The sequence below is a fragment of the Chrysemys picta genome, chromosome 22 (genome assembly GCF_011386835.1).
Source record: "Chrysemys picta bellii isolate R12L10 chromosome 22, ASM1138683v2, whole genome shotgun sequence".
Classification (NCBI taxonomy): Eukaryota; Metazoa; Chordata; order Testudines; family Emydidae; genus Chrysemys; species Chrysemys picta.
In genome coordinates, this window is record NC_088812.1 from 1,342,005 (window position 1) to 1,361,777 (window position 19,773).

Below are 19,773 nucleotides of genomic sequence, written 5' to 3' on the forward strand. Positions count from 1 at the left end.
GCAGACAGGCCCTGCTCCATGCAGGAGGGCATCCAGCTCCGCTGCCCACGCCCCTTTGCCTGCCCCCCCATGGCACAGAGTCAGTTCCCGTTGCTCAGGGGCCGGAAAATCCCCAGCACCTGGAGCTGGGGGCAGGCCCGGCTGGAAGCCACATGAAAGGGCTTTGGGGGCAGAGGAGCGGTCTGGGGAGAACCTGGAGACGTGCACTCTGCCCCCTCCTTTGCCACGCCCTGCTGGGCTGCCCTGTTCTGTGCCTCAGTTTCCCCTCCTGCCCTGGGCCAGCGAGCTCCCTGTCTCGTTGTGCAGCCCCTGGCATTGCTCTTGGTTGGCACTGCCCTCGGGGGTGTCCCTGCTGTGCTGTAGCAGCTGGTCTGGACCTCTCACGGCCCCGCCGGCGCTAGGGCTGACCCGCCGGCTGTAGGGCTGACCCGCCGGCGCTAGGGCTGACCCGCCGGCTCTAGGGCTGACCCGCCGGCTGTAGGGCTGACCCGCTGGCTCTAGGGCTGACCCGCCGGCGCTAGGGCTGACCCGCCGGCTCTAGGGCTGACCCGCCGGCGCTAGGGCTGACCCGCCGGCGCTAGGGCTGACCCGCCGGCTGTAGGGCTGACCCGCCGGCACTAGGGCTGACCCGCCGGCTGTAGGGCTGACCCGCCGGCGCTAGGGCTGACCCGCCGGCTCTGGTCAGCAGCGCCCGTGCTGCTCCAGATGTGCAGCTGCTGTGGCCAGCGTGGGCAGGCGGGGGAGGGGGCAGAGGAGGAAACACGACTCGGGGGCCCTTGGGGTGGGTCTCGTGCTGTAAAAGGGCTGCTGGAGAGGGCGTCAGCTCAGAGCTGCTGAGCAATGTGTAAACAAGGGAGGGGGGGCTGTGCCGTGGGAGGCCTGGCCCCCTTCCATCGGGGCCTGGGCTGGGCCCTGCGCTGGGCCTGGGACGACAGCCGAGAGAAGTGGGGCCCGAGGAGCACAGAGACAGCAGGGTGGGCCAGGGCTGCGACTCGGACTCCTGGGTTCAGTCCCTGCCCTGCAGGTCCGCTCCCTGCTGTGCGCCTCACTTTCCCCTCCCTCCTTATTTAGATCGTGAGCTGTGCAGCGCCCGGCGCGAGCGGGGCCCTGATCTCGGGGGGCAGGGTCTGTGCAGCGCCCGGCGCGAGCGGGGCCCTGATCTCGGGGGGCAGGGTCTGTGCAGCGCCCGGCACGAGCGGGGCCCTGATCTCGGGGGGCAGGGTCTGTGCAGCGCCCGGCGCGAGCACGGCCCTGGTCTCGGGGGGCAGGGTCTGTGCAGCACCCGGCGCGAGCGGGGCCCTGATCTCGGGGGACAGGGTCTGTGCAGCGCCCGGCGCGAGTGGGGCCCTGATCTCGGGGGGCAGGGTCTGTGCAGCGCCGGCACAACAGGGCCAATTGTACCCCATGGTGTGTGGGGGGGAGGACTGTGCCTCCGGATGCCAGTTGCTCTAAAGCCCCTTCCGTGCTTCTCTAAAGATGAGACTCCAGCGATAACAACTAACCACTAAATCCTCCAGCCCAGCCTGACGGTCAGGTGGCCCGAGAAGAACCCGGCTGGAAACAGGAGATTCTCGGGGGGAAGGGCTAGATCCAAGTTAGATGGTTCACTGGTCTGGCCCGAGGCGGGCGGGGATCCGGGCCCATTGGTCTGGCCCAAGGCGGACGGGGATCCGGGCCCATTGGTCTGGCCCGGTGTGGGCGGGGATCCGGGCCCACTGGTCTGGCCCGGTGTGGGCGGGGATCTGGGCCCACTGGTCTGGCCCGGTGTGGGCGGGGATCCGGGCCCACTGGTCTGTCCCAGGGCAGGCAGGGATCCGGGCCCACCTGGTCTGGCCCGAGGCTGGTGGGGATCCAGGCCCATCGGTCTGGCCTGGGGCCGGCGGGGATCCAGGCGCATTGGTCTGGCCCGGTGCGGGCGGGGATCCGGGCCCATTGGTCTGGCCCTGTGTGGGCGGGGATCCGGGCCCATTGATCTGGCCCGGTGCGGGCGGGGATCCGGGCGCATTGGTCTGGCCCGGTGCGGGCGGGGATCCGGGCCCATTGGTCTGGCCCGGTGCGGGCGGGGATCCGGGCCCATTGGTCTGGCCCGGTGTGGGCGGAGATCGGGGCCCATTGGTCTGGCCCGGGGCGGGCGGGGATCCGGGCCCATTGGTCTGGCCCGAGGCGGGTGGGGATCCAGGCCCCCAGCTCTGGAGCGGTCCCAGCTCCTTGCGTCCCAGGACGGCGGCTTTGTGGGATCTGCGTCTGGCCCCTCTATAAATATCTCCCTGCGCCCGCCCCAGGGCCGGGCAGGGGAACTGAGAGTGGCGTGACTGCTCCGGAGAGTGGCTCCTGCTTCCTGCCGCTGCTGCCGGCTCCTCACAAGAGGCTGGCGGGCCCCGATCCTGGGGCTGCCTGGGCGCCCCCTGCCCCCCACTCCCTCTCTCTGTGGTTTGAGGCGGCTGCGCTGAGTCACCGACTGGGGGTTTCTCGGTATCGGCCCCGGCTGGATTCCCTCGCTCGGCTCCCTGCTGCAGGGGGCGGGGGGGAGGGCAGGCTTGGCACCGCTCCTGCTGCCCCCTTCCCCCGGCGGCTGCCCATCCCCCCACCCGGGCGCTGCTTTGGGTCCTGGCTGCCCCCCCCCCCCCCCCCCCCGCCCCCGGGAACACCATGTCCCCGGCCACTGGCTTATCACCGCGGTGGATGGCACAGGAAACTAGCGCAGGCTGATTGGGGCTGATAAGGAGCAGGGGAAGCTGGGCTGGGCCAGGCAGCCCTGCAGGGGGCGCTCTGCAGCCCAGTTGCACCGCAGAGCCGGCTGCCGGGGGCAGGAAAGCCGCGTTGCCCCCAGACCCTGGGGCTGGGTGTCCTGCGGGGCCCAGAAAGGGTCAGAAGCAAACGCGCCTCGTCCTGCCGCTGGAAATTCCTGCGGTCTCGGGGCTGCCGGGGGAGCTGCGGGGTCTGAGCCACTGGTGCTCTCTGGGGGGCACCGGGCAGGGCCTGCTGGGGAGCGCGGGCCGGGGGGAGGCAAGACATGGTTTTCGGAACCATTTTCAACAGCAAACAGTGTTTCCCCGAACGGCAAAATCTCTGGGGGGGCTGCCAAAACGGTGCTAAAGCGGGTGCAGGGGCGGGGGGGGGGAGGGTCCAGCCTCCCTCCTTTTCTGTCTTGGCTGCTAGGAAATGGCGGGGGGGATGAAAACCAGCATTCTCCCCCCCCCCTCCCGTTTTTGTTTTTTTAAAATCCAAAACGTTTTCAAAGGGAATTGGGGAAATTGTTTCTCCCCGGCTTTCCCAAGCTCCCCCCAAAGAACAACGCCCATCCCCCCCTTCGCGTCGTCCGAGCGGGTTCAGTGACCCCCTGCTGGGGGGTGGGGGGTGGCCCCATGGGCACAGTTTGCATTGCATTGCTGGAGCAGGGAGGTTAACCCGGCCTGAGACCCCAGCACTGGCCCAGGCCGGAAACCAACTCATGAGCGATTTGTCTCGGGTTTATAGATGGGGCAGGATGTGGGGGGGCCGACAGGCCTGAGCATGGGCCCTGGGCTGCACAGCCAGGCTCTTCTCGCAGTCAGTGGGGCAAGGGGGGAGCCCTGTGGGGGCCAAGCTGTATAACAACCTACTGCTGCTGGCAGCTGAGGGAGCTGCGCCTTCCGCTCAAGGCAGCAGGTTAAAATCCCCGCCAGGGGGCCCAAGGGCTTGGCATTAACCCTCAAATTGCTGAGATAGTCTCAGCTCCCCTGGTTGTGGGGGAGAGAAAGGGGTTTGCAGGGTGGGGTGGTCCAGCCCCCTTTCTCCCCAGCACACAGACAGGGACGTGGGCTGGGGCGATAGCAGCAGGCAGGGGTAGGATCTCATGGTTGGAGCAGGAGGGGCTGGGAGCCAGGACTCCTGGGTTCTCTCTGGGAGGGGGAGGCTGGGGGCCATTCCGGGCTGGATGTCCAGAGCCTGACCCCCGCGTAACCCCCACACCTCCTGGGGGTGGTGCGCTGAGATTAGTGAGTCCACTACAGCCTGAGCTAAGGGCCAGGTGGCCTTTAGCTCATGCACTCAGCTCCCGAGGCCCCAGGTTTGATCCCGCCCGCCAACGCCCGGGGTCTGTGGGGGTTACACCGGCTGCTGGTGTCCCCTTCCCTGGCCCAAACACCCTGCAGTGCTGAGCTGCCCCACAAGAGGGCAGTGTGACCCTGCACCCCTGGATTCTCTGCAGGGGATCTCAGAGCAGCCCCCCCCCCCCCCCCCGCCCTGCAGTCTGGTATGGGGTCAGTAAGGGGGAGCTGTTTTGGCTGCAGGCGACCGGCTGTCTCTCTATCCAAGGAACCGCCAGCCTTGTGTCCCACCCTCTGCATCAGTCGGGGCCTTAGTGGCCGAGCCGGGAAAGAACCCAGGCCCCTGCTTTAACCACTAGCCCCCACTCCCCAGTCGGTCCCAATGCTTCAGAGGTGTGGATTGCTCCAGCGTTGGGCCTGGGGGAGGGGCCCCGGCCGGATGGGAGGCAGGGACCCTGGTTGGGGGCCGCATGGCCTGTAACTGACCCGGTCGCCTCTGTCTCTCTTCCAGGTAAGTACAGACCCTTCCCCAGGCCCGAGGGGAAGAATCCAGGGCCTGTTTCTATCTGAGTCCTTGGCACCAGGCTGACGAAGCGGGTCCGTGTTCTGTTGCTCCGTCCCTAAGCTCCGCCCGGCCCCTCTGAAGCGGGTTGGAGGTGGGATCCGGGTGCAGCGCGACCGCTGGGGGAGACGTAGCCTGCCCCATTTGGGGCCTTATCCCCCGTGTCCTTCCTGGCCAGTGTGTAGCCTAAGGTTCCCAGTGCACGCAGGGCTCTCCTCACTTCCTGTCTTAAAGCACCGTGCAATGTTACCGTGAACGTTGGGATCTGTTGCGCCCCACCCAGAAGTGGCTGCACCTTGGGGCGAGGTTAATGGTTCTTCTCAAGAGATGGAGGCCGGTGCTGGCAGGGTGCGGTGCTTGGTGGGCGGAGCTGGGTTCTGTTCTTGGTGCTGCTACTGACTCCGTCTGTGACCATGGGCAAGTCTCTGGGCTTCTCTCTCCCCTGCCGGACGGGGGAGGTGGTTATCCTTCCGCTGCTTGGGTGGGGGGCTCTTTGGGGCAGGGACTGGCTCTTGCCTCAGTATGGGCAGCGCCGGGCACAGCAGGGGGCCCTCAATCTCGGCCGGAGTCTGGGCAGCGCCGGGCACAGCAGGGGGACCCCAATCTCGGCCGGGGTCTGGGCAGCGCCAGGCACAGCAGGGGGCCCCCAATCTCGGCCGGGGTCTGGGCAGCGCCAGGCACAGCAGGGGGCCCCGATCTCGGCCGGGGTCTGGGCAATCTCTGTTGGGGCTGCTGAACGCTACCATAATGCTAATAATTTATCCCCTTGGCATTAGCCAGGGCCTGGGGGTTGATTTCCAGCACAGCAGCATTTCCCCAGAGCCTGCTGTCCCCCAGGTTCCCCTTCACTTCCTGTCCTAAACTGCTGTGGGTTGTTCTACAGTTGGCGAGTTCTGCCCCAGAAGTGGCTGCATTTCAGGGGTGGGCAGATTCCCCCGGGAGCATTGGGGGCTGATTTTCACTAGTCCCAGGCTACAAGCAAGGCAGCAGTGAAGCGATTCATGTCAGGCCACCGGGTGTCAGGGTTGGGGCGAGGCCAGGAGAGTCCCTGGCTCTGGGAGCTGGCCCCATTGAGATCCTGGGGCAGACAGGAGCGGGTTCAGCCCAACGGCTGCCAGCAGTGCTGGCAGGGGGCCGGACCTGGGGGACCAGATCCAGCCTCCTTTGAAATCAGTGCAGAGATCGAGGGGGTGGGATCACAGAGCGGAGCAGTCACTGGGCGAAGAGGGTGTCCCAGCTGCCCCGGGACAGATCCCCCAGCTAGGGTCAGTCGGCCGCCGCTTCCTTTAACCACAGCTGGGAATCCAGCCCCTAAGGTCACCCCAGGAGCTGAGTTATTCCTCTAGCTGGTGTGAAGGCTCCTGGGTTCTCTCCCCTGCTCTGGGAGGGGAGTGGGGACTAGTGGTTAGAGCAAGGGGCTGGGAGCCAGGACCCCTGGGCTCTGTTCCCCTCTGCTGCCAACGCTCTATATCAGGGGTAGCCGTGTTAGTCTGTATCCACAAAAACAACAAGGAGTCCGGTGGCACCTTAAAGACAAACAGATTTATTTGGGCAGAAGCTTTCGTGCGTAAAAAACTCACTTCTTCAGATTCATGGAGTGTGAATTCCAGATACAGGCGTAAATGTACTGACACATGAAGAGAAGGGAGTTACTCACAGTGGAGAACCAGTGTTGACAAGGCCAATTCAGTCAGGGTGGATGAGGGCCACTCCCACTAGGTGGTGAGGAGGTGTCAATACCAAGGGAGGGAAAGTTGCTTTTGTAGTGAGCCAGCCACTCCCAGTCCCTAATCAACTCCAAATTGATGGTGTTAAGTTTGCAAATGAATTCCAGTTCTGCAGTTTCTCCTTGGAGAAGTATTTTGTTGAAGAATGGCCACTTTGAAGTCTGTTGTTGAGTGCCCAGGGAGACTGAAGTGTTCTCCTCCTGGCTTTTGTATGTTACCATTCCTGATGTCCGATTTCTGTCCATTTATCCTTTTACGTAGAGACTGTCCGGTTTGGCCAATGTCCATGGCAGAGGGGCATTGCTGGCACCTGATGGCATATATCACATTGGTAGATGTGCAGGTGAACAAGCCCCTGATGTGTGGCTGATGTGATTAGGTCCTATGATGGTGTCCCCTGAATAGATATGTGGACAGAGTTGGTACCAGGGTTTGTTGCAGGGTTTGATTCCTGGGTTAGTGTTTCTGTGGTGTGGTGTGTAGTGGCTGGTGAGTATTTGCTTCAGGTTGGGGGGCTGTCTGTAGGCGAGGACTGGCCTGTCTCCCAAGGCCTGTGAGAGTGAGGGATCGTTTTCCAGGCTAGGTTGTAGATCGTTGATAGAGGTTTTAGCTGGGGGCTGTATGTGATGGCCAGTGGTGGTCTGTTATTTTCCTTGTTGGGCCTGTCCTGTAGTAGGTGACTTCTGGGTACCCCTCTCACTCGGTCAATGTTTCCTCACTTCCCCAGGTGGGTATTGTAGTTTTAAGAACACTTGATAGAGACCCTGGGGGTGTTTGTCTCTGTCTGAGGGATCGGGGCAAATGCGGTTGTATCTTAGGGCTTGGCTGTAGACAATGGATCGAGTGGTGTGGTCTGGATGGAAGCTGGAGGCATGTAGGTAAGTGCAGCAGTCAGTAGGTTTCCGGTATAGGGTGGCATTTATGAGACCATCACTATTTGCACTGTAGTGTTTTTTACCCGTGACAGCTTATGCCCAACTCCCTGTGTGAGCTTCAGGGGGTGGGATGGATGCATACCCCCCCCCCCCCCATCTCTGACTCCCGCTGGCTGAAGTGGTTGGTGTTTTCGGAGGCAGGTCTGGGCCCTGGCACTGAGCACAGGGTGTAAAAAATCCCTGCAGAGGGTGTGGGGGGTTCTGCTGTGCCCTGGATCCGTCCCGCCACGCTCAACATCCCAGGGAGGGGCTGACAGCCCTGGCCCCCTGCCCCCAGGGAGGGGTTCGCCTCTGGGGTGTTCTCTGGGTGGGGCTTGTTTGAGATCTGCCTGTAATAATTTAGTGAGGGGTGTGTGTGTGTGTGTGTGTGTGGTTGTGTTTGTGTGTAGCTGTGTGTGTACAGAGCGCTCTGTGTGTGTGTGTGTGTGTAGGAGAGCTGTGCTTGTGTAGCTGGGTGTGTGTGTGTGCGCGTGTGTAGCTGTGCGTGTGTGTGTTAGCAAAGGGAAGGGGACGGAAATGCGCCAAACCCTGACATCCACAGGCTCTAGGGGCGGGGGGGGCCCTTCATGATCCTCTCGTCTGACCCCCCCAGGCCTGCACCAGAGCAGGGGCAGGGAGGTCGGGGAGGGCCCACAGCCCCCGGGGGCGTTATGCCCAGTCTGGGACCGACACCCCCCGCCCCCCGTGAGCTTGACCTGTCCCTGCGTCCAGGGAGCGGGTTTAACCCCTTTGCACCAGTGGCAGCAGCCAGCAGAAAGAGCAGCACCCCCTTGGGCACCCCAGTGCCCCCGAACAGCTCAGGGAGGGGAGTGGGGTCTAGGGGTTAGAGGGGGCAGGGCTGGGAGCCCGGACTCCTGGGTTCTCTCGCAGCTCTGGGAGGGGAGTGGGGTCGAGTGGTTAGAGCGGGGGTGGGGCTGGGTGCCAGGACACCTGGGTTCCCCCTGGGGCCAGGCCAGGTGGCCATAGCACCTTCCAGGGACCGTGACACTGGTTCTCCCCCCCCCCCAGCTGTCGGGATCTGTCGTCACCAGTCAGTAAATAAGGAGGCGGGACTGGCACGGTCCCATCCCGGAACCGGGGCAGCTGGTAAGAGCCGGAGGCGACGGACGGGATCTGGAGCCGGCAGGGCTGAGACCCAGAGGGGGCACTGGGGACCCCGCGGGGTGGCTGGGCTCTCCCCGGGCCGCCCGCACATGGGCCTAGAGGGGACCCGCCCGCCCTTTCCTTGCACGCAGAATTCCTGCCCTTTTAAAACATAGATTATCTTAAAGGCTCAGCATGTGTGAGACCCTACAATAACAAAACCTCCCATCCACTGCCCCCCACACCCTCCGCAACCTGCCACTGCCCCCCGCCCTCCTCCACAACCCTACAGTAACAAACCCTCCCATCCACTGCCCCCCCGCCCTCCTCCGCAACCCTACAACAACAAATCCTCCCATCCACTGCCCCCTGCCACCCTACAATAACAAACCCTCCCATCCACTGCCCCCCGCCCTCCTCCGCAACCCTACAATAACAAACCCTCCCATCCATTGCCCCCTGCAACCCTACAATAACAAACCCTCCCATCCACTGCCCCCCTGCCGCCTCCACAACCTGCCACTGCCCCCCGCCCTCGTCCACAACCCTACAGTAACAAACCCTCCCGTCCACTGCCACTGCCCCGCCCCCCTCCGCAACCCTACAACAACAAACCCTCCCATCCATTGCCCCCTGCAACCCTACAGTAACAAACCCTCCCATCCACTGCCCCTCGCCCTCCTCCGCAACCCTACAATACAAACCCTCCCATCCACTGCCCCCCACACCCTCCGCAACCTGCCACTGCCCCCCGCCCACCTCCGCAACCCTACAATAACAAAACCTCCCATCCACTGCCCCCCTCCGCAACCTGCCACTGCCCCCCGCCCACCTCCGCAACCCTACAGTAACAAACCCTCCCATCCACTGCCCCCCCGCCCTCCTCCGCAACCCTACAACAACAAATCCTCCCATCCACTGCCCCCTGCCACCCTACAATAACAAACCCTCCCATCCACTGCCACTGCCCCGCCCCCCTCTGCAACCCTACAACAACAAACCCTCCCATCCATTGCCCCCTGCAACCCTACAATAACAAACCCTCCCATCTACTGCCCCCCCGCCCTCCTCCGCAACCTGCCACTGCCCCCGCCGTCCTCTGCAACCTACAATAACAAACCCTCCCATCTACTGCCCCCCCGTCCCCTCCGCAACCCTACAACAACAAACCCATACCCACCGCATGGCATTTCACTCTGGTAGGGGAGTGGGGGCTGGTGGTTAGAGTGGGGTGCGGGATGGGAGCCCGGACTCCTGGGTTCCACTTCTCACTCCCGCAGTGTCCTTGGCACAGGTCACTTTGCCCCCGTGTGAAAGGAGACTGGCCTGGCTGCGGGTGCTGGGGTGTGTGCACACGCGTGTGTGACATGGGATGTCTGTGAGGCACTTTGCTCCCCTCTGGCACAAGTGGGGGCTGCGCGTGCGAGCGCTTGTGACCTCGGAGTGTTTGGCTTGTAGCCCCCCAAAGCGCAGCCCGGGGTGCCAGGCCGGGTGGAAAGGTCCCCGGGGGGCCGTGGCTGGCTCTGGGGCAGGGGGCCGAGCCGTGACCCCCCCGGAGAGCTCAGCCCCTCGCCCCCACCCCCCGGCTCCCGGCCCCGAAATCCGCCCCCGGGCTTTGCAGCCAACCGCGGCCCCTCCCCGGCTCGCTGGGCGCCCGGGGCCGGGCCGGGCCGAGCCGAGCCGAGCGTGGGGACCGGGCTGCGGGTCTGCCCCGCCCGGAGCCGCCGGCCCCCCATGCCAGCCCGGGGCTCCCCTCGCGCTGCCCCGGACTCCTGGGTCCCCCGGGCCATGCAGTTCTCCTTCAGCGAGGCGGACGTGGGGCGGCAGCGGCTGGGCAAGCCCGTGAGGTCGGTGAGCGCCGGGGGGGGTTAGCACGTGTACGGGGGGTGCCCGGGGGGCAGTTGTGTGTGTGTGTGTGCTTCAGGTGAGGGTGTCAGTGCGGGCCGTGCTGGTGTGAGTGTGCGGGTTTGCACGGGCGCTCCTGGTGAGTGTGTTTGTGCACGTGCACTCAGGGTGAGACTGTGTCCCCACGTGTCCACTCATGGTGTGTGCCTGTGTGGTTGTGTGCACTCTCGGGGGCGAGTGTGTGGAGCTCAGTGGTTTGAGCATTGGCTGCTAAACCCAGGGTTGTGAGTTCAATCCTTGAGGGGGCCACTTAAGGATCTGGGGCAAAATCAGCACTTGGTCCTGCTAGTGAAGGCAGGGGACTGGCCTCAGTGACCTTTCCGGGTCCCTTCCAGTTTTAGGAGATAGGATATCTCCATATATTATTATTCTCTGGGGCGAGTGTGAGTGTGTGTGTGCACTCTCGGGGGTGAGTGTGAGTGTGCAGTCTCGGGGAGGGGGGGCGTGCGTGTACGTGCACATTGATGCCCCGGGCGGGTGAGTTTAGGGCAGTGCTGCCCAGATCGATACCGTCCCCCTGTCCTGCCCCGGCTGCCTGAGGCCTGGTTAACCCCTGACCTCGGGGTGGGGGGCCAGAGGGGGGCTCTGGCTGGCTCCCTGCCTGCGCCGGCTTGGGGTGCTCCCCGCAGGCTCTGCTGGGCTCTGAGTGGCCGGATCCGCTTCGGTCCTCCCCTTCCGAGGCCGCCCAGTGACCTGAGTTTGCCAGGTCTCGGCTGCAAGTTCATGAGCCTCTCGACTGGCAGCTGAGGAGACCGAGCCCCTGGGGGGCGCTGGGGGTGGATTTTGCGTGCTGAGCCCCTGGCGCTGACTCTGGGCTGGGTGGTTCTGCGGTGCCCCACGCCGGGCTAGATCCTCGGGCAGGGCCCTGCCGTTGTGGCCCTTGGCTTGTCCCCTCCCCGGTCGGGAGCCAGGCAGCGAAATGTTACACCTGGCCTGGTGGGTAGCAACATGTCCTGGCTCTGCTCCTCTCCCTCCCCCCCCCCCCGCCGGGGGCCTTGGTTACCCCTCGTGCCACTCCAGCACTGGGCGCCAGCTCCCAGCGACCATCCTGGAGGACAGAGCAGCGGGGACGGGGGGCTTTGGGGTACTCAGGGCTGGCGCTTCCTTCGTCACCGGCTCCCCATTGCGCCCAGTGACTGAGCCTGGGGAGGATGCCTGGAGTGGCCGTGCCCCCCCCAGGCTGTGGGTGGCAGGTGGGAGCCTCCCTTGGCAGCCCTGGAGCAGGGGCTGATGGGACAGACCCTACGCTGGCACGGAGAGCAGGGCTGTAGGGTTAGAGGGCCGGGGCCAGGGCGGGGGTGGAGGGCAGGCGCTGGGCACTGGGACGCCTGGGTTCTGTTCCCAGCTCTGCTGCTGCTGATCTTGGACAAATCACTCCGCTGCTCTGTGCCTCAGTTTCCCACCTCTCTGTTTAGATGGGACAAGAGCTGTCTCTCATTCTATGTCTGGGCGGCGCCCGGCACAACAGGGCCCTGATGTCGGCCGGGGTCTGGGCGGCGCCTGGTGCAACGGGGCCCCGATCTCAGCTGTGCCTCGGGGGGTCTGGTCCCCCATTCAGCGGGTGTCTCTCTGTAGCTTTGCGCCAAATCCCCTCTGGCTGGTCCCGGTTCCCCTGCCCGGATGCCGAGGTTCCTACGGGCTTTGTCTGGCCTGTTGCTGCAGGTGTCTCTGTCATACCCCTGCCTGCAGCCAGCTTCCAGGAGCATGGACAGTCCAGACCCGGCCCCGGCCCCCGGGAGAGGTGTCAGTGGCAGGGCCCGCAGGGGGTCTGGCTCGCGGGGAGGGAGGAGCAGAGTGTGCTGAGCGAAAGCCTTGTTTATTCTGGGTTCACCTTTCTCCGGCAGCCTCCATCCAAAGCCCTTCGCACATAGCCCTGTGTTCAGCGTCACAGCGCGGCTTGCACCGGAGCCAAGCTTGTTCGACGGGTGGGGAAACTGAGGCACAGGAAGGGGAAGGGACTTGGTCAAGGTCACAGACAATCAGTGGAGGAGAATAGGAGCCAGGCACCCTGACCACCAGCCCCCCTGCTCTCACCCCTAGACCCCCCCCTCCCCTCCCAGAGCTGGGGTTAGAACCCAGGTGTCAAGGCTCCCAGCCCCTGGCTATAACCACCAGACCCCACTCCCCACTCAGAGCCTGGGAGAGAACCCAGGAGTCCTGGCTCCCAGCCCCTGGCTATAACCACCAGACCCCACTCCGCTCCCGGAGCCACCCATGGGTCTGTCCTGTTGCTTCAGCTCCCACCTGCAGCCCTGTCAGCCCCCCGGCTCATCCCGTCTGGTCCCGCCCCCCAGGCCAGCTGCTCTGAGCTGGGGAGCCGTGCTGGGCTGAGTGAGGGGGTGTCGGGCCTTATGGGGGTCCCAGACGGGGCCAGCTGGCGCGTTGTGCATCGGCTGCCCCTCAGCCTCTGTCCCCTGGGGGCGGGCGAGGTCCCCACCGTGGGGTCGCTATCCGGCTCTGCACATCCATGGCTCCCTCCTGTCCTGTCAGCTCTGGGATCGGGGCGGGGGGTAAGGGATGCCCCCCCCTTTGTTTCCTCTGCTTGTCAGGAGCTCCCAGCCCCTCCCCTCCGCCCATACAGCTGCGGCTGGCCCCAGGCGCTGCCCTGGCATGAACTCCAGTAGAAGAGCCCCTCCCCCCTCCAAAAAACCCAACCCCACCCAGCCCTAATTGCAAACAGCTGGAGCCGCCAGAACCCTCCCTTCCAACCCTGGGGGGGAGGGGAGCTGGCTGGGTAGGTCCCCTCCCCCGTTCTTCCCAGCCAGCCCACCCCTGGAGCCATGTCATCAACTGCCTCCCATACCACCCCCACCCCCTCTTCTATCTCCCTCCCTCACCGGGCCCCCCAGTCAGCAAGGGGTTGAGCCATTTTACAGATGGGGAAACTGAGGCATGGAGCAGGGCAGGGACTTTCGCAAGGGCACCCGGCAGGGAGGCGGCAGAGCATGTCTCCTGAGCCCCAGCCCTGTGCTCTGTCCGCTAGTCCACGCGGCTCTCCGCTCTCGGGCACGGTGGCCCCAGCCGGCGCTGGCTAGCCCAGGGATGCAGCGTGGCTGGAAACCCAGGCTCCTCCCTGCTTCTCCTGGGGCGGATAACGCCCTGCGTCACCCCAGGGCTCCCTAATCTTATCTTATCGCTTCCTGGCACCCCCTCCCCCTCGCTGGCCTCCCCGGGCTGACGTCAGCACCTGCCCCGCGCCAGCTGGGAGGCAGCCGCCAGGCAGTGATGTGCCCTGCCCGCCCCGGCCTGCCGCACAGGGTGTGCGCGGGTGTGCGAGCAATGCAGTGTGTGCCCAATGCCATGTGCCTGCAGTGCAGTGTGTGTGCATGCAGTACGTGTGCATGTTCAGTGCAAGGTACATGCAGTGCAGTGTGTGTGCATGCAGTGTCGTTTGTGTGCATGCAGTGCAGTGTGTGCGTGCAGTGCAGTGTGTACATGCTCGTGTTCAGTGCAAGGTGCATGCAGTGTGTGTGCGTGCAGTGTAGTGTGTGTGCGTGCAGTGCAGCGTGTACATGCTCGTGTTCGGTGCAAGGTGCATGCAGTGTGTGTGCGTGCAGTGCAGTGTGTACATGCTCGTGTTCAGTGCAAGGTGCATGCAGTGTGTGTGCGTGCAGTGCAGTGTGTGTGCCTGCAGTGCAGCGTGTACGTGCGCATGTTCAGTGCAAGGTGCATGCAGTGTAGTGTGTGTGCATGCAGTGCAGTGTGTACATGCTCGTGTTCAGTGCAAGGTGCATGCAGTGTGTGTGCGTGCAGTGCAGTGTGTACATGCTCGTGTTCGGTGCAAGGTGCATGCAGTGTGTGTGCGTGCAGTGCAGTGTGTACATGCTCGTGTTCAGTGCAAGGTGCATGCAGTGTGTGTGCGTGCAGTGCAGTGTGTACATGCTCGTGTTCGGTGCATGCAGTGTGTGTGCGTGCAGTGCAGTGTGCGTGCGTGCAGTGCAGCATGTACGTGCGCATGTTCAGTGCAAGGTGCATGCAGCGTGTGTGTGTGCCACTGGGCTGTGTGCACAAGGCGTGTGTTTGTGTGTAGCACAACAATGACCCTCTCAGCACCTCAGTTCCCCTCCCCGGGGGAGCTCCCAGTCGGAGTCTCCTCCCCTCACTGGGTGTCCTTCAGAGCCAGGGTTCCTGGGCTGTTTGCTCCAGGAGGGGAGGAGGGGGTCTAGTGATTGGATCAGGGGGGGCTGGGAGCCAGGACTCCTGGGTTCTCTCCCCGGCTCTGCCACTCTCCTACTGTGTGACCCTGATCAAGTCCCTTCTTCTCCCTGTGCCTCGGTTTCCCGGGGTGTACAGTGGGGGGTGCCCTGTCCCTATGCGCCGGGATCGTTTGCTGGGAGGCGTCCCAAAGCCTCTGGTGTCGAACCCTGTGTAAGGTGCTTTGCTCCAGCAGGTGCCGGACCCCAGCCAGGGCCCGCTCGGCTGTGCTGCACCGGGGGCTCCTGCTGGTCTGAGCCGTGCAGGGGCTGGGGTATTCCCCAGAGAGGCCCCAGCGCCCTGCGCCGGGGGGCCGAGGGGAGGCTCTGAGCTCCCGTTGCCGGGCCACTGAGGATGGGCCCAGCGCCGAGCTGCCCCGGGGTGGGGGGACCCGCCCGGCTAGCACCTGCCCGCTGGGCACTGGGCACGCAGAGGCCGGCAGATGGCAGCTCAGTTGCTGATGGGGCAGGTCGGGTGGATCCGGGGCTGCCCCAGCCACCCCTGTCTCCCCACTGGGGTGTGTCCCTGACAGGGCTGGCTTAGGAGTCTGGCCTCAGGCCCACCTGGACCTCCCCTGGCCGGGTGAGCTGCTGGGGGGGACCCCCCTGGGGCAGCGCAGTGGGGATCCCAGCGCACGGGGTGGGGTGAACCCCCCATCCCCTGTGGGAGGCTGATAGGGCTGGGGAGGGGACCAGGTGGCTGCTGGTAAGGATGCGTAGGGAGTGTGGATTAATAAAGGGGGGGTCAGTGTCACAGCTGGAAAGGCAGGGGCGGGGCGGGGAGGGACAGGCTCTGCGCTGGGACAGGCACGTGCAAGCCCCTGTGCAGCCGGATGTGGGGGGAGGCTGAGGCAGGTCAAGTGTGTGTGTGGGGGGAGGGTCCTGTGTGTGTGTTGGCCCCTCACTCGCTACCCCCAGCAGAGCCGGCCAGGGAGACTGCATGGGGCTTACTCTGTGTGCGCGCGCAGTGGATGTGCACAGCTGTGTGGGTGTGCACTGGTGCTGGGGTGTGTGCAGTGTGAACAGGTACGTGCGGGTGTGCACAGGTGTGTGTGTGCGGGTATGCACGGGGGTGTGTGTGGGTGTGCATGGAGGTGTGTGCACAGATATGTGAAGTGGGTGCATGTGTGCACAGGTGTGTGGGTGTATGCAGGTGTGCTAGTGTGCATGGGTGTGTATGCAGGTGTACACAGGTGTGTGTGTGTGGGGTGTACATGGGTGTGAGGTGTGTGCAGGTGTGCACGTGTGTGCATGTGCAGGTGTGCACAGGGTTGTGTGTAAGGGTGTGCATGAGTGTGTGCGTGGGTGTGCACACATACGGGAGGTGCGGGGTGCACTGGTGTGAGTGTAGGTGTGCATGGGGGGGGTTGTGCAGGTTTGCACAGGGTTCACAGAATCCTAGAATAGCAGGGTTGGAAGGGACCTCAGGAGGTATCTAGCGCAGGGGTCGGCACCTTTCAGACGTGCTGGGCCGAGTCGTCCTTTAGTCACTCTGATTTAAGGTGTCGCGTGCCAGTCATACATTGTAACCTTTTTAGAAGGTCTCTTTCTATAAGCCTGTAATATAGAACTCAACTATTGTTGTATGTCAAGTAAATAAGGTTTTTAAAATGTTTAAGAAGCTTCATTTAAAATTACATTAAAATGCAGAGCCCCCCGGACCGGTGGCCAGGACCCGGGCAGTGTGAGTGCCGCTGAAAATCAGCTCGTGTGCCGCCTTCAGCATGTGTGCCATAGTTTGCCTATCCCTGGTCTAGTGAGGGGCACTGGCAGAGCGGGGAGGGGGCAGGGCTGGGCTGGCAGGGGCTGCGGGTCGGGAGTGAGGGGCACCGGCAAGTCTGGGGGGGCAGGGGCTGCGGGTCGGGAGTGAGGGGCTCTGGCAGAGCTGGGGGGGCAGGGGCTGCGGGTCGGGAGTGAGGGGCACCGGCAGGGCTGGGCTAGCAGGGGCTGTGGGTCGGGAGTGAGGGGCACCGGCAGGGCTGGGCTAGCAGGGGCTGTGGGTCGGGAGTGAGGGGCACCGGCAGGGCTGGGCTAGCAGGGGCTGTGGGTCGGGAGTGAGGGGCACCGGCAGGGCTGGGCTAGCAGGGGCTGTGGGTCGGGAGTGAGGGGCACCGGCAGGGCTGGGGGGGGCAGGGCTGGGCTAGCAGGGGCTGTGGGTCGGGAGTGAGGGGCTCTGGCAGAGATGGGGGGGGCAGGGCTGGGCTAGCAGGGGGCTGCGGGTCGGGAGTGAGGGGCACCGGCAGAGCTGGGGGGGCGGGGCTGGGCTAGCAGGGGGCTGCGGGTTGGGAGTGAGGGGCACTGGGGGGGCTGGGCTAGCGGGGGGGCTGCATGGCAGGGCGAGGGTGCTGGCAGCTCCTGAGGGGGAGCAGGGCATGGCGGGGGTGGGTGGAGAGCAGGGCGTGAGGGGGAAGGGCTGGGCGGATCTGGGCGTGGTGGGGGAGGAGCAGGGGAGTAGGGCATGATGGGGAAGGGCGGGGGGAACTGGGTGTGGTAGGGAGGGGAGTGGGCGGGAGGGCTGGGCGGATCTGGGTGTGGTGGGGGAGGGGAGGGGGAGCTGGGCGTGATGGGGAAGGGGCGGGGGAGCTGGGCTTGGTGGGGGAGGGGAGTGGGGCGTGATGGGGAGGGCGGGGAACTGGGCGTGATGGGGGAGGGGCGGGGGAGCTGGGCTTGGTGGGGGAGGGGAGCGGGGCGTGACGGGGAGGGCGGGGGGGAACTGGGCGTGGGGGGGAGGGGAGCGGGGCGTGACAGGGAGGGCAGGGGGGAACTGGGCGTGGTGGGTGGGTGGGGGAGCGAGGCGTGTCGGGGAGGGCGGGGGAACTGGGCGTGGTGGGGGGAGCGAGGCGTGACAGGGAGGGCAGAGGAGCTGGGCGTGGTGGGGGGAGCGGGGCGTGTCGGGGGAGGGTTGGGGTGGGGGAGGGAGCTGGGTCGGCAGCTGCCTTCCTGCTGGGATAACTGAAAGCGAAAGGTGCCGGGTGGGAGGGGAGGAAGCCCAGTGGCTGGTTCTTCCGGGGGGGCCCCCGGCCTGGCCTAGAACTTAGGGCCTGGGGCCCTCACCCTCCCCCCCCCGCCCTCCGCCGCTGGCACCTTTCCTCCCGGGGGGGCAGGAAGCCGGGGCGGCTCGGCAGGAGCAGGCCCCCGGCTGGGCCCAGGCCCCCCCCCCCAGCCTTTCCCAACCCGATTGCGGCAACTTCCGCCCTGCGCGGGCCCCATGCGGCGCGGGGGGGCAGCTCTGAGCCCCGTGGGCCCCGCACCCCTGGCGAGCAGTGACCCCGTGGGGCAGGCCCAGGCCGGTCGCTCCCCGGACATGCCGCTCTGAGCATGGCCCTGCCCTGCAGCTCCCTGCACCCCCGCAGGTGAGTGGGGCTGGGCCGGGCCCGAGGGGCTGGGGCTGGGGCAGGACCTGCTGGTGCGAAGAGACCCCACCTGGGCCCTCAGATTGGTTGGGGGCAGGAAGGGGCCTGACCTGGGCGGCCACGAAACAGCCTCAGGAAAGGAAACTTGTCTTATCGCACACGGACAGACGAGGGGGGGCAGGGCTGGGCTAGCAGGGGCTGCGGGTCCGGAGTGAGGGGCACCGGCGGAGCTGCGGGGGAGCCCAGGGCTGGAATAGCAGGGGCTGCGGGTCGGGAGTGTGGGGCACCGGCAGAGCTGGGGGGGAGCCCAGGGCTGGAATAGCAGGGGCTGCGGGTCGGGAGTGTGGGGCACCGGCAGAGCTGGCGGTGGTGCAGGGCTGGGCCAGCAGGGGGCCGTGGGACCAGAGGGACCCCAGTGCATGTTTATAGCCGGGGGGGGCAGGCCTGGGACCCCCCTGCTCACCTGGCTTCTGTCTCCTCCTGCAGCTTCGAGGTGGAGAATGGCCCCTCCCCGGCCAGGAGCCCCCTGGACCCCCAGGCCAGCCCCGGCCTCGTCCTGCACCCCAGCTTTCCGGCCGGCCAGCGGCGCGAGTCCTTCCTGTACCGCTCGGACAGCGACTACGACCTGTCGCCCAAAACCATGTCCCGTAACTCCTCCGTCGCCAGCGAGTCGTGAGTGCCCCGAGCCCTGCCCCCCCGGAGCCCTGCCCCCCTGGAGCCGTGCCTACCCTCAGCCCTGCCCCCCCGGAGCCCTGCCCCCCTGGAGCCGTGCCTACCCTCAGCCCTGCCTCCCCGGAGCCCTGCCCCGCTGCCCCCCGGAGCCCTGCTCTGCTGCCCCCGATCCTTCCTCTGTCCCCCAAGCACACCCCCGGGGCCTCACGCCCAGACCCTGCCACCCCCTCCTGAGTGTGGGGGGCAGAGCCCCTCTGCCTCTCCCCCTCCCCTACAGCTGGGCAGTGGCAGGAACCCCCCCCCCGGTCTGTGAATGAGGCAACAGCCCTTGTACAACCCCCAGCGCAGACCCCAAAGATGGGGCCCGGCAGCCCCCAGCGCATCCCCACAGCCCCGGCACAGAGCCCCCCCGGCACCGAGCTCCCTGGCGCAGCCCCCCCAGCACAGAGCCCCCCGGTGCAGACCTGCCGCAGCACCCTCCCCCCAGCGCAGCCCCCCCACTGGAGCTAGCCCCAGGACGCGGGGGGGGTAGTTTGGGGGGGCCCCATCGCTCACCCTGTCTGGTTTCTCTGCCCCGCAGCCACACGGAGGACCTGATCGTGACGCCCTTTGCCCAGGTGGGTGCCGGCCCCTGCAACGAGGGGGGGCTGTGAGTCATGGGCTATGGGGATCTGCCCTCACCCCCCACCCACACCAGGGGGCCCAGGGCAGGATCGCCTGCCTTGGGCCTAATCCTGTGTCATCTTCCCCCCTTGCCCCCACCCCACGGCCTGTTCCTGGTCCAGGGGTGATCAGACTGACCGGCCCCAACCCCCAGAGCCCAGGGGGTCACGGGGGCAGCCCTCTGGAGACCCCCGAGCTGCCCTGGGGCAGGGCCAGCCCCGGGTGTTGGCTCCTCGTTGCCCCTGATTGGAGGGGGCATGTGGCCCCCCAAAGGCCCTACCAGCCCTGGGGGAACGACTGAGCTGAGGCCCAGCTGGAGGGGACCTGGGCCAGCCCCATAGCCGGGGGGGGGCGGGACCCTTCGGGGCTGGTGCTGAGCTGAATGCAGCCCAAAAAGGCCCCAGGGTCACGGGCCCCACGGTGCTTGTGGGCCCCTGGCAGGGAGGGGCTGCCCCCCCCCCCACAGCCTCCTAGCTCCAGCCCTGACCCTCCTCTCCCTGCAGGTGCTGGCCAGTCTGCGCAGCGTGAGGAACAACTTCTCCATCCTGGCCAACGTCCCGACCCCAACGTCCAACAAGTGAGTGACCCCCGGGGTGCCAGCCCCCCTTCTCTGCCCCCCAGGACCCCAGCCCCCTTCTCTCACCCTGGCTGG

General features: G+C 65.7%; 2 protein-coding genes across 6 annotated transcripts in view; both read left to right on the top strand.

Moving 5' to 3' along the window:
- The window catches only part of LOC135977035 (uncharacterized), a 348,641-nt gene extending 340,390 nt beyond the window's left edge, over window positions 1–8,251 (top strand). Inside the window, exon 2 of the mRNA XM_065575638.1 lies at window positions 4,352–8,251. The gene's annotated coding sequence lies outside the window, so the exon portion shown is untranslated. The remainder of the gene's footprint in view (window positions 1–4,351) is intronic.
- The window catches only part of PDE4A (phosphodiesterase 4A), a 137,526-nt gene that overhangs the window by 95,980 nt on the left and 21,773 nt on the right, over window positions 1–19,773 (top strand). For 3 of the 5 annotated variants that reach the window (XM_065575643.1, XM_065575642.1, XM_065575644.1), the window contains 3 exons: window positions 18,273–18,458; window positions 19,039–19,075; window positions 19,625–19,698. In XM_065575643.1, the coding sequence (XP_065431715.1) occupies window positions 18,273–18,458; window positions 19,039–19,075; window positions 19,625–19,698 (297 nt within the window). Of the gene's footprint in view, window positions 1–9,497; window positions 10,183–17,330; window positions 17,787–18,272; window positions 18,459–19,038; window positions 19,076–19,624; window positions 19,699–19,773 lie in introns of those variants that run through there. The other 2 variants (XM_065575645.1, XM_065575646.1) reach the window with 2 other exon arrangements.